Consider the following 14,846-nt stretch of genomic DNA (forward strand, 5'->3'; position numbering starts at 1 on the left):
CGCCTGATTTGCCATGTTTCATGTTAGGATTTCCGAAAACTTCACACAATCCCACCCCCCATCCTCCTCTAGCTCACCATGGGCGTTTCTAGTCCTATGTGGGAATACTTCCACCAACTTGAAAGGTTTTATGGAAATAATAAAAGCCACCACGTTGCCAAGTGCAAGGGATGCGTGGCTTGGCACACAAGGACACTGGAGGCAAAGGATTCCGAGGGCATCTCAACTGGAAGCATTACACAACGACGCTCAGCGGATGAACTACATGAAGCTGGTATGCATATATCTCATCAATTTGGTTTGAGAGGTATTCATCAAATGGCAAACATAAGCTCTTGCACTCGCATCTGATATTCAAGGAACAGTAGAAAAGCTGGCTCGTCATCTTGTGAAATGCACACACGCTTCCGTAGAGGGGTGTGCTGAAGGACAAGCATGGTTAGACCAGCGTTCAACAAGTCCGATGCCTCATGTCCATATAACTTCTTCTCTATCACTGGGGACACAAAGAACCCCGCACGCAATCGACTATCTGTTGAGAAGATGGTGAAAATCTCATCTATCAAACCAGACCTCAACCACCAACATGCAGTCGATGGTTCACATGGGAAGAGAATCCGTCGTTCATTTGGACTTGCTCCTTTCGCTAGCGACCATGACCCCTCTGGGGCCGTTTGGAGCTCGAGCATGAACATCCCTCCTGCATTCCTGATGACATAAACCATGGCTACCATCCTTTCCGTGCCAACCTTCTTCAGGACCTCACCAGTGACTACGATGCAGAACAATCTGAAATGAATTTTGCGCGGAGTCTACCATCAAGATCCCCCAAGTAAGTTCTATTTTCCATTCCTCCCAAAGTATCTATTTACAGCTTGCCGTTAGGGTGTAAGTTTGCAGGGGAAAAGGGTACGAGATATTTTCAACTTGACGCGAGATTCAATGTGGATCCAGGGTGAGCGGAACTTAGTGCTAGAAACGGAGATGGAAGGCCCCTTAACACGAGAGAGGAACTTAGACCTGGATGGGAGCTTAGAGACAGTGGCAGGGTGGAATGTTTCTGGTGACACGTCAAGCGCTTGTAGCTAAATCCGTTAGTCCGTTATAACTCCGTTAGTTCAGACCTGACGGACCGAGACACCCAGTCCGGACCCAATCTGACTCAGAGTCCCCGTGACCACGAGTCTGACTTGGTCTTGTGCAACACTGGCGACAACGCACCCATCACGTGCACTAGTCCCGACCTCCTTTCCCACGCTCTGTTATCCATGTCCTTCTGCATCGCCCGCCGGACTGCAGCCGAAGCTTATCACGAGAAGGCTTCATGTGTGCAAATTTATATAAGGCAATTCGGATCCTTTTTTACTTCCTCTCATCAAAATCCGTTGGTGTGTTGCTGTCCTCCTGCCAATCTGTGCGTGTCTGTCGGACACTGGCAACTTAGGGACTTTCGCGATCTGGGTCTCAGCCACCACCCACGATCCCTATATTCCTACTCGGGGTACGGCCTCACCAAGGAGGCAGATCCCAAATGCTGGATGTGTAATAGCTGTAGCTAGTGGGGGGGGGTGGCGTAGGAAAAAGCACAGTTGCAAGTAATATTCAAATCTCTTCATCTTAGTACGACAAACTATTTTTTTCATGATGGTTAAATAGCAAATCTTGCACTGGCGTTGGCTATGACAGCGCGGACACACCCTTCGAATTGGGTTGTTCCTTCCAAGATCTACGGCGGGCGATGCACCTGCCGTTGTATGGGAGGGACTTATGGTTCAGAAGGCAACTCAACGACTTTTGTTCGACGTTGACTGGCGAGACGAGGATTGGATGCCTTAGTCGTCGATGTGCCTCCAGGGACTGGGGACGTGGCATTGATATTCGGTCAACTTGCGAAAGTCGATGGCAATGATCTTTCAATGCCTCTGCACAAATGTTCTGATCGGGCGTTGCATTGCAGGAGCCGTTATTGTCTCAACAGCACAAGATGTGGCACTGATTGATGAGCAAAAGGTGTTTCAATGTTCCGAAAGGTCGGCGTCCCTGTGAGTTTTCACTATGATCCTATGTGGAAAAGCGAACATCCCACTGATAACACACTTCTAGATACTGGGTGTAGTCCTAAATATGTCACATTTCGTATGCCCATCGTGTTCAAACGCGCATCAGATATTTGGACCGACAACTCCATTCCACAACATGGCGTCCGATTGGGGGATACCAGTCCTCGGCGAGCTGCCCCTTGTTAGCTTGGTGAGTACCGGCGGCGACTGTGCTATCGTTGGACATGTTGAGGACGCGGAACGCGAGGAATCCTCGGATGGGGTGAAGAGTGTACTCTCAGATATTGCAAGGAGTGTCTGGAAAAATGTCGACGCTGCAAAGGGCTGAGCCTTTGTCATGGAGATAAATTGCTCCACCGCTACAACTCACTGCCGCAATATCAGTGACTTCTTCCGTTGGGCGCTCCTATTAGCCCAGTGAACGCACTGCTCAAGTTGCAAGAGGACCTTGATATGTATCGTTCAATTTGATTGATCCTCATGACATGGAACAGTAGAGGGGGACATTGCCGCTCTCAAAGTTGACCATTCAATATTAATCTGATCAGCGCTGAGCGTCATGACACATTGGCATCGTGACTGCTTACTAAGAAGGCTCAACGCTCCAGATCCCGGTCCGCGTAAATTAAATCCGAGGCGGGGTTGTTGGTTTCCATGGAACTGACAGTGGCAGCGCCGATTCCTATGACTCCGTCCGATCCCGGATCCACCTATCAACTACCAATTGATGCTGTGGACCCGATGGAAACGACTCGCACATTGAAGAGCCAATGCTAAAGGTTTTGTGGTATCGTTAAGGGGTAGCCAAGTACAACATCCTGGGAGCTACACTTTGTTAGAATGTACGAGCATTCGCATTCACATTCCGTAATTTCTGCAATATTTGGGATTTTTTGAATGATTCGCGAAGTCAGGATTGCAGTTAGCAAATCCTATGCAGCTATGCAGAGATATTGTTGTCGTCTCGGTAGCACTCACGATCTTGTTGGTTGTTACATCCAAATACCTAATTAGTCGATGACGGTGTTGTTGTGAAGCAGTCAGCCGGGGCACTCAGATAACGGGGGAACCGAACTGATTGACATTGTAACCGCACGGCGGTATAAGTATGTAGCTAAGATAATAACAGGGTATCAGACAAAAGTGATAAAGGAATGAGATGCGCGTAAGTGCTACATGTGGAACGTAGTCAACCGTGAGACACGTAGCGCATGATCAAGGGGTGTCATATCATAACTGATATATATGGGCATGATATGCGTACCGGCACGTCGTCATGTCTTGCTCAACCAACAGACGGTTTTCACGATCTACGCCGCGCCTCGGCAGGAACGACAACCCTGAGGCCTGAGGCACTTGGGCTTTAGAATCAGATGGATTTAAAGACCCAGTTTCCATACCGGCCTGTAAGGGGGATCCTAGAGGATGTACATCTTGCTCAGTGAGGAGGGAAAATTATGGGACCCGCTAGTGGCGGGAATTCGGGAAAAAGGAATGTAATAGGCAAGTATTCATTGAGAGGCTGGTCGCCTGCATACTCGGCAGCCTGAACGGCGTCACCAGCAACCCTCATTGGTTACGGAAATAAACCACTCCTGGGAGAGTCGACAAGCTCAACGAAGTTCCGGTATGTCTATCGTCATTTTGGGCTGCAGATTATTTTCACTTTGTTGTTATGAAGCACTCAGCGGGGATACTCGGATAATGGAGAAACCAAACTAATTGTCATTGCAACCGCACGGCGGTATACTAGCTAAGGTAATAACAGAATTAGCATATGGTCGAAAGGCATCATATCATAACCGATATGGGCATGATGTGCGTACCGGCGCGTCGTCATGTCTTGCTCAACCAATACACTTTTCAGATGCCTCAACTGCTATATAACTTCCGATGGATTTCCTTTTTCTTTTTTTCATCAGTCTTCCAAGCACCTACGGCTTAGACTACTCTCTGATTCACGCTAGGCAGATAGCTACCTCACGCCGTCTGCACTGGCTATCAGCAGCAGTACGCACTTCGCCAAAAATTGAAATGAGAGTCTGGAGTGCCATCATCACGCTTGCCTTACTTCCCATTGTCGCAGCTCATTTCCATGTTGGCGCAATCACTTCCTACAATGGCCGCGAACTAATTGTGGCCTTTCCCCCTTCGTCGGGAGGTGAGGGCTAGCCGAAATCTGGAATGAAATTTGCTCTTACTTAGGTTTGCACCACAGACAATAGCTGCGAAGCGGTACTTGCTGGCAGCTCGGAAGGCAGGGGCGGTGTTCTGCTCGGGGAGACGGCTCAGGGCACAGTTTGTGACTATAATGTTACGGTTAACTTTCAGTACTGGTTCGTCGGTAACGTCTCGTTCACTACGTCGGATGGCAGGAGGGGAATTTGCTATCTGGTTGGACAAGCCTCAGCCTGCGGCGATTGGGTTTGGCGCGATAATGTTTGGTGCGAAGCGCCGTACATAGACTGCTAGTGCTAAGATCTGTAAGATTTGGCACCTTGGTAGGAATTACAGTGCGCGCAGATGCGCCTGCATCCCGAAGTTGTGTCAACCAAAGGAGAAAACATACATAGACAATAAATCTGGCGAACTCATAAACTTTTCAATTTTACAGTTATTCACCCCCGAATGAGAAACAATCACCTAACTTGTTCAGTTCTTTATCATATGTGGTGAGATTCGGCATGGATATAGGTGGTTGATAGGACTACTCATGTACCAAATTTGGTGTCAAGTGGGCATGAAATAAAGGAAAAAATCGGTGAAACATGAGAAACTTGAATGCGAAGAGTCACCATGTTTGCAACTTAACCACCCCGGCCTCTGAAGAAATTTCACGTTGCCCCACGGGACTTACTCCGTGAGATCCAACTGAATGATACAGTTAAGGTCACAAGACAAGGACATAAAATCATGGACAAGCCTGGCATCGAAACCAGGACCTCTCAGTGTGCTACCATTACACAACTTGCCTGTTTGACCGTGCCGGTATAGGCTGTTAAACTCTATACTGATGGGAACAGATATCTATTCTCCAACAGCCTCATGTTGCAGTCTTCATCTCACCAACAGCCATCCATGTAGGCAGTGGGCAAAAGGCCAGTGTTATTTGTGTTAGGGTTTGTTTGTTTTGATGAGACACGGAACCTAAGTTGGAAGCATAATTTTCATCCATGTTACCCAAACAATCAAAAAGTTAATCACCAATCCTGCCTCTCCTGGAGCCGATATTGCCTTGCTTGCTTGTTTTGTCAAATGGCCTGGCATGCGGACTCCTTAGAGCGCCGTAGGCATCTTGCAGCTGAGGCAACAGAGCTGCACATGCAGAAAACCCTGACTTCATACAGAACTGAGATTCTATGCGCAAAGCAGAAGGGTGAAAAAGCGGCCAGTGCTTGGGAACATGCTTCCAATTGTGGAGTATCGACAAGTTGTCGAATGTCCTATCCAACATTCATGTGGAGGCTCAATGGTGGGAAAAGTTGCCTTGAAGCCTCAATAAACCAGTCATGGTTGAATCAGGTGGAGAGTGATACACTTGTAGACTTTCTTCTTCTTATGTCTGACCGTGGATTCCCAGCAACCCGCAGTCGTGTAATTGAGTATGCATTGGAAGTTGCCCAGATACGGCACCCATCCCTCACCAAGCTTGGCAAAAATTGGGTTGATGGGTTTTTAGTATGCAACAAAGACCAACTTCAACCCAAGTGGAGTGCCAATCTCGAAAGTACTCGGGGTGGTGCTGTAAATCCAACAGCTGTCCAACACTGGTTCCAACTATTACAAGCTCAGTATAATCATTTCAATTTCCGACATGAGGATGTCTATGCTATGGATGAGAGTGGCTTCCCTTTTGGGACTGGGGAAAGGGTCAAGGTCTTTGCATGCAGGATGACAAAAAGGGCACACATTCAACGCGATGGGAATCGCGAGAATGTCAGTGTGATTGTGACTGTCTGTGCAGATGGCACTTCAGTGCCTCCAGTTGTTATTTTTAAGGGGCAGAATGTTAATTCAAAGTGGTTGAAGGATAATCCTTTGCAGGCCATGTAAGTTACCCATTCATTACATGGAATGTGTGTTCATATTTTTGTGTTCTAGAGTCACTGTATCAGAAAAGGGGTGGACAGACAATGAGATTGGCTTAGACTGGCTTCAAACCTTTAACGAGTCTACACAACACAAGGCTGCTGGCTGCTACCATCTCCTGGTAGTGGATGGACATAACTCACATTACAGTCTGGACTTCATAACATATGCACGCAACCACAACATTGTTGCTATATGTTATCCTGCACACACAACACATGTTCTCCAGGGGCTTGATGTTGTTATATTCTCCCTCTTAAAGCGGGGCTTCTCAAAGGAGTGTGACGCTTTTAATTTACGAAACTACCCAAGGAAGCTAAACAAATCCTCATTTCTATCAGTCTTCGGTCAAGCATGGACAGACACCATAACCCCAGCTCATGTCACGGCCGTGCATTCCGGCCCGTTAGCCGCCCGTCCCGATGCCGCCCGAGCCCGTTACCACTATGCGAGCGTGAGCGCGAGCCCCGACCTCAGCCCTATCCTCCCTGAGGACCCCCTGCTCACTTCCCCGCTTGCCCCTAGGCTCCCCTGCACCTGGACGACTCCCCTACAGCCACACCGACCTCCCTGCCCCGAGTCCGCCTCTGGTACCGACCTAGCGTGACTCCGCGACATCGCCTACTCCGCTATGATACCATCGCCGCTATCGCGGCCCTACACCCCTTCGTTTATTTATCTGTTATTGTTTGTTTTGACCCTCGGTCATTGCCGGCCGCGGTGTGGCCAACCCCGCTCTTTGTTCCTATTTGCTTCCGGACCCTTCGGCCTTCGGCCCGGGTCCGCTTCTATTCATTCCACCTTCATATATATATCCTGTATACTACATTATAGTACCTTAGCTCTAATATCAACTTGACCACGACCCCAAGCCCTGACCCCAACAAGGCAGCCCCAGTAAGTTCGAAATGAGGGCCAAGAGACAACTAGGGGGCACAGCACTCCCTTTAGAGTTGCTGAGGCCAAATGCCCTACCCTCGGGCCTTGTCTGAGGCATCGCAGCCATCGCGGCCCTTAGCGGTCCGCATCGGCGACCTTCGGTGCCCGACCCCGGATCAGTATCTAACAGCTCACATTATCACCAGCTTCCGTGTAACTGGCGTCTATCCAGTCAACCCAAGTGTCATCCACCCAGAACAACTTGCACCGAGTATTGAACATTCCACCCAAGGAGATCTTCCTCTCCCTGTGGCCTCACCTGTTAAGCGCATTATGCACTTTCACAGTCAGCTGATGTCTCATAAATACCAATGGGAATGCACACCTTCACCAATGGACAACTTGCAGGATGTTAGAATGTACCCAGGTGGAAGTAATGTTCCAGACAATGAGGTTAGTGATGATGAAAGTGATGGACCAATCATCAATCGCACCTTGCTTGCTGTCTCTCAAATCACAAACATCCCAACCCACAATCTCCACACATCACCACAATCTTCTGGCACCGGGTGTACGATGTTCAGCACCGAGAATACCACCATCAGCCCCAATGAGACTCTTACCTTTCCCCCAGCTCATGCCTGAGCAAAGAAGCGTGCCATCAATGACCTAGAACATATTATGTCATTTTCTTCATCCACAAATTCCATTGTGTCCTCCTCGCCTCTCCGTTCAACATTCAAACTCCCTGAACGTGCATATGGCCAACTTAGTGATCTACCCCCAATTAAATGGGATCTTGCAGACAATTGCGACTCAGGATCCAAGACTTGCCTCGAATTAGTGCAAGAAAACCAAGAAATGCGGCATGAGTTTCGGAAGGCCCAAGTGTTGGTGGAGAGAGCCGTTGATGCAGTGGATGCAGCAAATGCCCAGTTGGCATTAGGGGGAATGTATGTGTCTAAAGCTCAGACACAGCTCTTAGCATGGGAAGAAGCAGAGAAGTCGAAGGAGGATGGTGGACGCATTAAAGGGGCATTTGGCCAAGTTGTGACACATGATGGATTCTTGAGGGACCAAGCAGAGCGCGCTGAAGGAGCGGAGCTGGATCACCTTATGTAACCAGTTTCCTACATCCAATAACGATATTAGAGTTTGTGCTGATTTGCGTACTGACCGTGTTTTGGTTGCCAAATATATGATTGTTCACTGTCTAAACAACAATAAACACCCCCCAACGATCTCACCTGACGTATAGATCGTCTATGGATAAAATTTTATATTGACTTTACTATGATTTCTAGTCAATATTACACCTAGATATACCACTTTTCAGTAGGACATGATTTTCCTGATAATTTACTGAAGGAAAACTACTAATAAAATAATTCCGCAATAAATGTTACTCAATACAGGAGTGACCAAACTGCTCTTTCTATCGCTTAGAGTGCGTGCTAGTTATCTAGCAGGTTCAGGATCGCTCACTTTTCTCCTGTGGTGTGATAACCAAATATTGCTGAGAGATTATTCAATTAAGAAGTCCCTCCACCAAATTCTCACTAATTCTCACTATGACACTTTTGTTCAGCTGTGTCTAACTGACCCTAACTCACGCTTAGAGTGACGTGTTAGTTTTATATTAGCTAACAACTAATATTTGCTTTTATCTTTTGGAGCAAATGAACCAACCACTGGTGAGGAGAATTAAACTTTTATTTCTACCTGAGGTTTGAGAGGGGGCAGAAGCGGCGGCCTTTTATGCTTTTCAGAGGCCTCTCTACTCCCACGCCTTGCACTAGTTACATGTGCTACATTTGTATTATAGATAGTTCTAGAATGATATAGGGGCTTGGGCTGTGTAAGCTTAATAATGGACTTAGGACATGACTCAGCAATAGGTAATTCATTTCTTTGTCTTTTGGGCCGATCTTAGCGGGATCTTGTAGCGCTGAAGCTATGCTCTACACCGCCTTAATTACAAATGGTTATCTTTTAGAAATGATTCGGCTATAAAGGAACTGTTCTCTAATTGACCCCTTTTTGTGAAGCCGCATCATTACTAATGTTCTAGAGCCTTCCCAATTAATTAACCGATCCGCAGACTTCTGAATTACTTCATGCTTATGATCCGAGATCCAGATCATCAATCATTCCTTTGTTCCGATTTATTTGAGCTTAAAATCAAAAAGTTTTGATGAATCATGGGAAAATATACAAGATCCGGTTTTTTAGCATTTTCTCCTCTTCTGATGTGATCAAAAACTGTCCGCCCGCGCCGGGGAATACTCTATCATATGGTATTCGGTCCGCCAGACTTCCGGGCGCCAATATATTTCCCTTGAGTCACATTACTTTTTGTAAGAATTAGCAAATAAATATATATGAATTATAAGGTGTTTCGCCGTTTGAGCGATATCTCCGTCAGTTTTGAAGCTTTTAGAATGAAACAAAACCGAAAATAAAGTTAAGAAACAGTTCTTTCAGATGGTAAAAAGATTACAGTCAAAAGTTTACTGGTTCCCGAGATATTTACATTTCTTTCCCAATGTTCCTTCTTATTCTGCCATCTATGTGCTATTTTCTTGTTGTAGGGTTATATTCTTTGAATATTACACCTATGCCAGATTCTAGTCATGATTGTAGTAGATTAAATCTCATACTACATGGGTATAGATAATTTATAATGATCTAATGTCTGTCCAGTCTCATAAAGATCATGAGATCTGTTAAACGTCTGAACTTGTCACCTGTTCGTTGACTATTCTGATAGATCATTGTTTTATTGTTTGAATATTATTTCTCCTACAGTGCTCAGAGAAAATTAAATGAGCAAGAGTTGGAATGATGGAAGGAAGAGGCTAAGGAGCGGTGGTGTCAGGGACAGCTCCGAAAGCGGCGAGGTCCCTGCGTGTGGGACTCGGTGGGACGAGTAGCGGCTGTGTGTAGTGGCGATCCCATTGCGGGGTGAGCGTCCCCCCCCACTTAGTCTGAAGTGGAAAATTGAGAAGAAGGCTGCTTCTTCTGTTCCCACCCCAGGCACTATTATATACATGCAGCTAGGGTCACGTGGAGGAAGCCACGTCATCTCCGCACACAGCTGCACCTCCCTGGGTGTCTCTGCGGGAGATCCTGGAGGTTGTTAGATACTGATCCGGGGTCGGGCACCGAAGGTCGCCGATGCGGACCGCTAAGGGCCGCGATGGCCGCGATGCCTCAGACAAGGCCCGAGGGTAGGGCATTTGGCCTCAGCAACTCTAAAGGGAGTGCTGTGCCCCCTAGTTGTCTCTTGGCCCTCATTTCGAACTTACTGGGGCTGCCTTGTTGGGGTCAGGGCTTGGGGTCGTGGTCAAGTTGATATTAGAGCTAAGGTACTATAATGTAGTATACAGGATATATATATGAAGGTGGAATGAATAGAAGCGGACCCGGGCCGAAGGCCGAAGGGTCCGGAAGCAAATAGGAACAAAGAGCGGGGTTGGCCGCACCGCGGCCAGCAATGACCGAGGGTCAAAACAAACAATAACAGATAAATAAACGAAGGGGTGTAGGGCCGCGATAGCGGCAATGGTATCATAGCGGAGTAGGCGATGTCGCGGAGTCACGCTAGGTCGGTACCAGAGGCGGACTCGGGGCAGGGAGGTCGGTGTGGCTGTGGGGGAGTCGGCCAAGTGTAGGGGAGCCTAGGGGCAAGTGGGGGAGTGAGCAGGGAGCCCTCAGGGAGGATAGGGCTGAGGTCGGGGCTCGCGCTCACGCTCGCATAGCGGTAACAGGCTCGGGCGGCATCGGGACGGGCGGCTAACGGGCCGGAATGCACGGCCGTGACAGAGGTGGCCGCTCAGTAGGCAGGAGTGTGCGCAGCGCGTGTGGCAATCGGGGTGGGGTTAAGTATGTAGTGGTACATAGAGAATGGGAAATCGACCGTAGAATGGAAATAGAAATAGAGATAGAGAGAAAGAGGAAAGTGGAGGAGGGGAGATGGGGAGTGATAGCGGGGTAGTTGTCATATCCGTGCATACCCGACCCCGACCCGACTTCCGGACCTCCACCCTCTCCACCTCCGGAGTCATAACCTACCACTGCTGTTCCGATACTCACCTTCGTTCCTGGCAACACACCTCCTTCTACCCTCCCACGCCACCTCTACTCCTCCCTTCCTCTCCTACCCTATCTCCATCCGCTCCGATACTCACCTCGGACCGAACATCGCCCCTCTTGCCACCCTCCTACTACTTCTCCACCCTCCTGTTCCGCTCCTCCTTCGCCCAACCTCCACCCTCCCGTCACCCTCCTACGCTTCCCCTGTCCGCTCCGATACTCACCTTTGGACCTGACAACCCTCCTCTCCGCCACTCCTTCCCCCTTACCTTTCCCCTCTCTCCTCCCTCTGGTACTCCTCCGCCACCCTTCCGCCAAGTTACAACCTTCCGCCGCTGTCCCGTACTTCCTACTTGGACACTGCTCGTACCTTCGCTCCGAGCCTCTGTCATAGTCCCGACCTCGGACTTTGGCTCCACCTCGGTCTTAGTCCATTGCATTGGTGACCTCATACTACGTAAACACCATTGCCAATATCCCTCGGACTTTCAACCCCGCCTCCATAACCTCCGTAAGCTCCACAACCCCCGAGCTTCGCAGATCGCCTTCGGCACTTTCACCGCTTGTAATGTATCTCTCGCGTTTACCCCTCATCCCTATTTGGACTACTGCTTCTTCCCATTCTAGCCAGTTAGTCATCATCCCCACTTCTCCTCATCCTCCTGCCCCTCTGGGCCTTGCCCTCCCTACCTCCTTTTGGAAGTATCACAGGTCCTACCTTATGACCTTCGGTACCGCTCCGCTCCTTCTTCCCTTTGTTCCCATTCGGACATCTTCGTTCCAATTCGGTTCCACTTTGTTTCCTTGTGCTTTTGCCCCTTCCATTATATATATCGGCACTTGTACATACTCGTTTTGGTTCAGTCCGAAATCGACCTGAAATGCCCCCTAGAGACTTCCTGCTCACCTACTGTGAAATTAAGGACCAAATGGACAAACAGCAATGGCACAGCGCTCCACTTGAGTCGCTGAGGCCAAGGTCCCTCCACGCTAAGTCTCCGATTCCACTCCGGAGTCGTCTGTATCAGCCCCGTTCTAACAGTAGTGCAGTATGGCGCGCGGGGTGCAGTGCGGGGTCAGGCGGGCGTGCCCTGACAGGTGGAAAGTGTTCAACAACTCACAGAAGGCAGAAATAATGAGCTGGCACGAAGAAAAAGCGCACTTGGCCACACTCAAACAAAAAGCACCACCAAAGCCACTGGAGGTCCGAATGAGGGAGTGGATGGCCGAAAATTATCCACAGCTTCAACAAAACAAGCCCTTCACATCACTGGAGGATGCAGGACAATCAGTGGAAGCGGGCAACATCTGTCCGGCATGAGCGCTTGAACACAATGTCACACCATGTCACATGTCTCATAGGGGGGTGAACACCCTGATTTCATACTTACTTGCGTACTCACTTTGTGATGAACATTCTCCATATTATCGGCACTCATAGGTACAAGTTTGTTTTCTTCTGTCACGACCAACAAATCCTGGGGCTCTGTCAGCAGCGAATCGATGCCGATAGGCAAATCCGCCGACCCGAAACCCAATCTAACCAGCCCCCAATCCGATGTCTGGCCCCCTGCCCTATCAACCATGCACTGCATCCAGACCTCCACCTGCATCTGGACTTCTGCCTGCATCCGGACCTCCACCCGCATCTGTACCTCTGCCCACCTCCACACCCTCTGGACCTCTGCCACTCCTGGTTGCCCTCCACACCCTGTGGTCAGGCCAACACTCCCCTCCGACCTTGCTGGCCATCATGCTGCCCTTGTTTGTGACAGCACTGACGGACCACCCTCTGTTGCAGACTTGTCAGCACCATGCTGATTTCCATGTCCCTTCGCGGACTTGTGTCAGCACCGCACCGACCCTGCTTATTTGCGGACTTGTATCGGTGCCGCGTGCTGACCTCCGCTTTTCTCTGGCCATCTTGTCACTCGGCAGCATACCATTCATTCCTTGCCGAGTGCCTATATTGTTCATCCATTCATTCGCTTAACTTGCCAATATTGGCACTTGATCTGCTTTTGTTTAGTTCATTGCCTCCCATTTCCCGGGCTCTTGTCCTTCATTCAGTTTGACAATCCCCGCTTATTTCCACGCCGGACTGACCGGTCCTTCTGTGTTTCCCTCCTGCCTATTTATATCCTGTAAATACTTTTGGGGACCTTAGTCTGAAATCAACTAGAGTACCCCCCCTGTCTGGTCTGAGTCTCTCCTTCTGCAAAGGGGGCTTCCCCCCCCTCTGAGTCCGTGCTCGTGGAGTCTGCGCTCCTCCTACAGGTCCGCTCCGCCTGCAAGTCTTGTTTGAAGTCTGCTGTGAGTGTCAATCCGTAAATACGGGATCTCCCCCAAACGTCAAGCTCAGGGCACAGCACTCCACCTGAGTGTCAGGGCACACCCGCCCGACCCCGCACCCCGCGCCGCACTACCCTACTCCGCTCCCCCGATATCACCCCCCGAGTCTCTTTCCTCACTTTTCCCCTTTCTCTCTCTTTTTATTCTACGGTTGATTTCCCTTTTCTCTATGTACCACTACACACCTAACCCCTTTCCCCCGATCGCTGCACGCGCTGTGTGCACTCCTGCCTACCGAGCGGCCACCTCTGGGATCTCCCGCGGAGACACCCGGGGAGGTGCGGCTGTGCGCGGAGATGACGTGGCCTCCTCCACGTGACCCTGACCGCATGTATATAATAGCGCCTGGGGTGGGAACAGAAGAAGCAGCCTTCTTCTCAACTTCCCACTTCAGGTAAGTACCATAGCTTCTTCCTTTTAATGATAAACCAACTTCCCACTTCAGACCAAGTGGTCGGGGACGCTCACCCTGCGACGGGACCGCCGCTACGCATAGCCGACATCTGTCCCATCGAGTCCCTCGCGCCGGGACCTCGCCGCTCTCGGAGCTGTCCCTGACAGCAGAAGAAGGCTTTAACCTCATTTCCCCTGCCTCCCCCATCTCCCCCGCTATGGTGACCGAAGAGCAGTATGACGAGCTGCTGTCCCGATTCCAAGAGCTCCAAGCTATTGTAGAGAGCCAAACCCAGAACCAACCCCCAGTGGCGCCCGCACCCGCCCCCAGACCCAAACCGCCTAAAGTTGCCCCCCCCACCCCCTTCTCTGGAGCAACCAAAGACCTTGACCGCTTCAAGGCTGAATGCGGGATCTACTTCCACGTTTGGGTGGCGGAGTTTCCTGACGCCCTGTCCCAGATCCTCTTTGTCCTGTCCTACATGAAAGGAGGGACTGCGGGAGCATGGGCAACGCAGCGTACCATCGCGCTGCTGACGACGGGCTCCCCCGGGCTTACCATGGACGAGTTCAACACGGAACTCGACGCCATGTTTCAAGACCCGAACCGCAAAGCCACGGCCAGGCAGAAGCTGGCCACCTTGCAACAAGGCGCCGACTCTGTGGACAAGGTCATCCAAGAGTTCGAGATCCTCGGCCCCGCCTCGCGGCTAGGAGATGTAGGGCTAGTAGACCGCTTTGAACAGGCGATCAACTCCCGACTCCGAGAAAGCATCTACCGCCTCCGCCCCATGCCGACTACCTGGGCCGAGTGGAAACGCGAGGCCACCCTCCTTGACAACCAGTGGCGACGCTTCCAAGCAACCCAACCCCGCTTCCCCCAGCCAGGCCCCAGCTTCCACCCGCGAGATCCCTACTCCCTACCACCCTCCCACAAGCCCGTCTACCCCCTGCACCCCCGCGCCCCCAACCTGCCGC

The 14,846-nt window shown here is 50.1% G+C and overlaps 3 protein-coding genes across 3 annotated transcripts; all 3 read left to right on the top strand.

Annotated features, from left to right (window-relative positions):
• Positions 1–39: 39 nt before the first annotated feature.
• EI90DRAFT_3032020 (uncharacterized protein) lies at positions 40–1,070 on the top strand (the record flags this gene model as incomplete). Its single annotated transcript, XM_039058361.1, has 4 exons — positions 40–274; positions 333–672; positions 759–832; positions 894–1,070. Coding segments are annotated over exons 2-4 (488 nt in total), but the record flags the coding sequence as incomplete, so codon positions are not given.
• Positions 1,071–3,735: 2,665 nt separating this feature from the next.
• On the top strand, positions 3,736–4,647 carry EI90DRAFT_3032027 (uncharacterized protein). The gene is made up of 2 exons (XM_039058362.1): positions 3,736–4,221; positions 4,279–4,647. Exons 1-2 carry the CDS (start codon positions 3,954–3,956, stop codon positions 4,530–4,532), a joined length of 522 nt encoding a protein of 173 aa, XP_038922706.1. The 5' UTR covers positions 3,736–3,953; the 3' UTR covers positions 4,533–4,647.
• Positions 4,648–7,709: 3,062 nt separating this feature from the next.
• On the top strand, positions 7,710–8,150 carry EI90DRAFT_3115889 (uncharacterized protein; the record flags this gene model as incomplete). Its single annotated transcript, XM_039062835.1, has 1 exon — positions 7,710–8,150. The coding sequence occupies one exon, from the start codon at positions 7,710–7,712 to the stop codon at positions 8,148–8,150; it is 441 nt and encodes a 146-aa protein (XP_038922707.1).
• Positions 8,151–14,846: the final 6,696 nt, after the last annotated feature.

The sequence above is a fragment of the Cantharellus anzutake genome (assembly GCF_015039405.1).
Source record: "Cantharellus anzutake strain C23 chromosome Unknown EI90scaffold_3, whole genome shotgun sequence".
Lineage (NCBI taxonomy): Eukaryota > Fungi > Basidiomycota > Agaricomycetes > Cantharellales > Hydnaceae > Cantharellus > Cantharellus anzutake.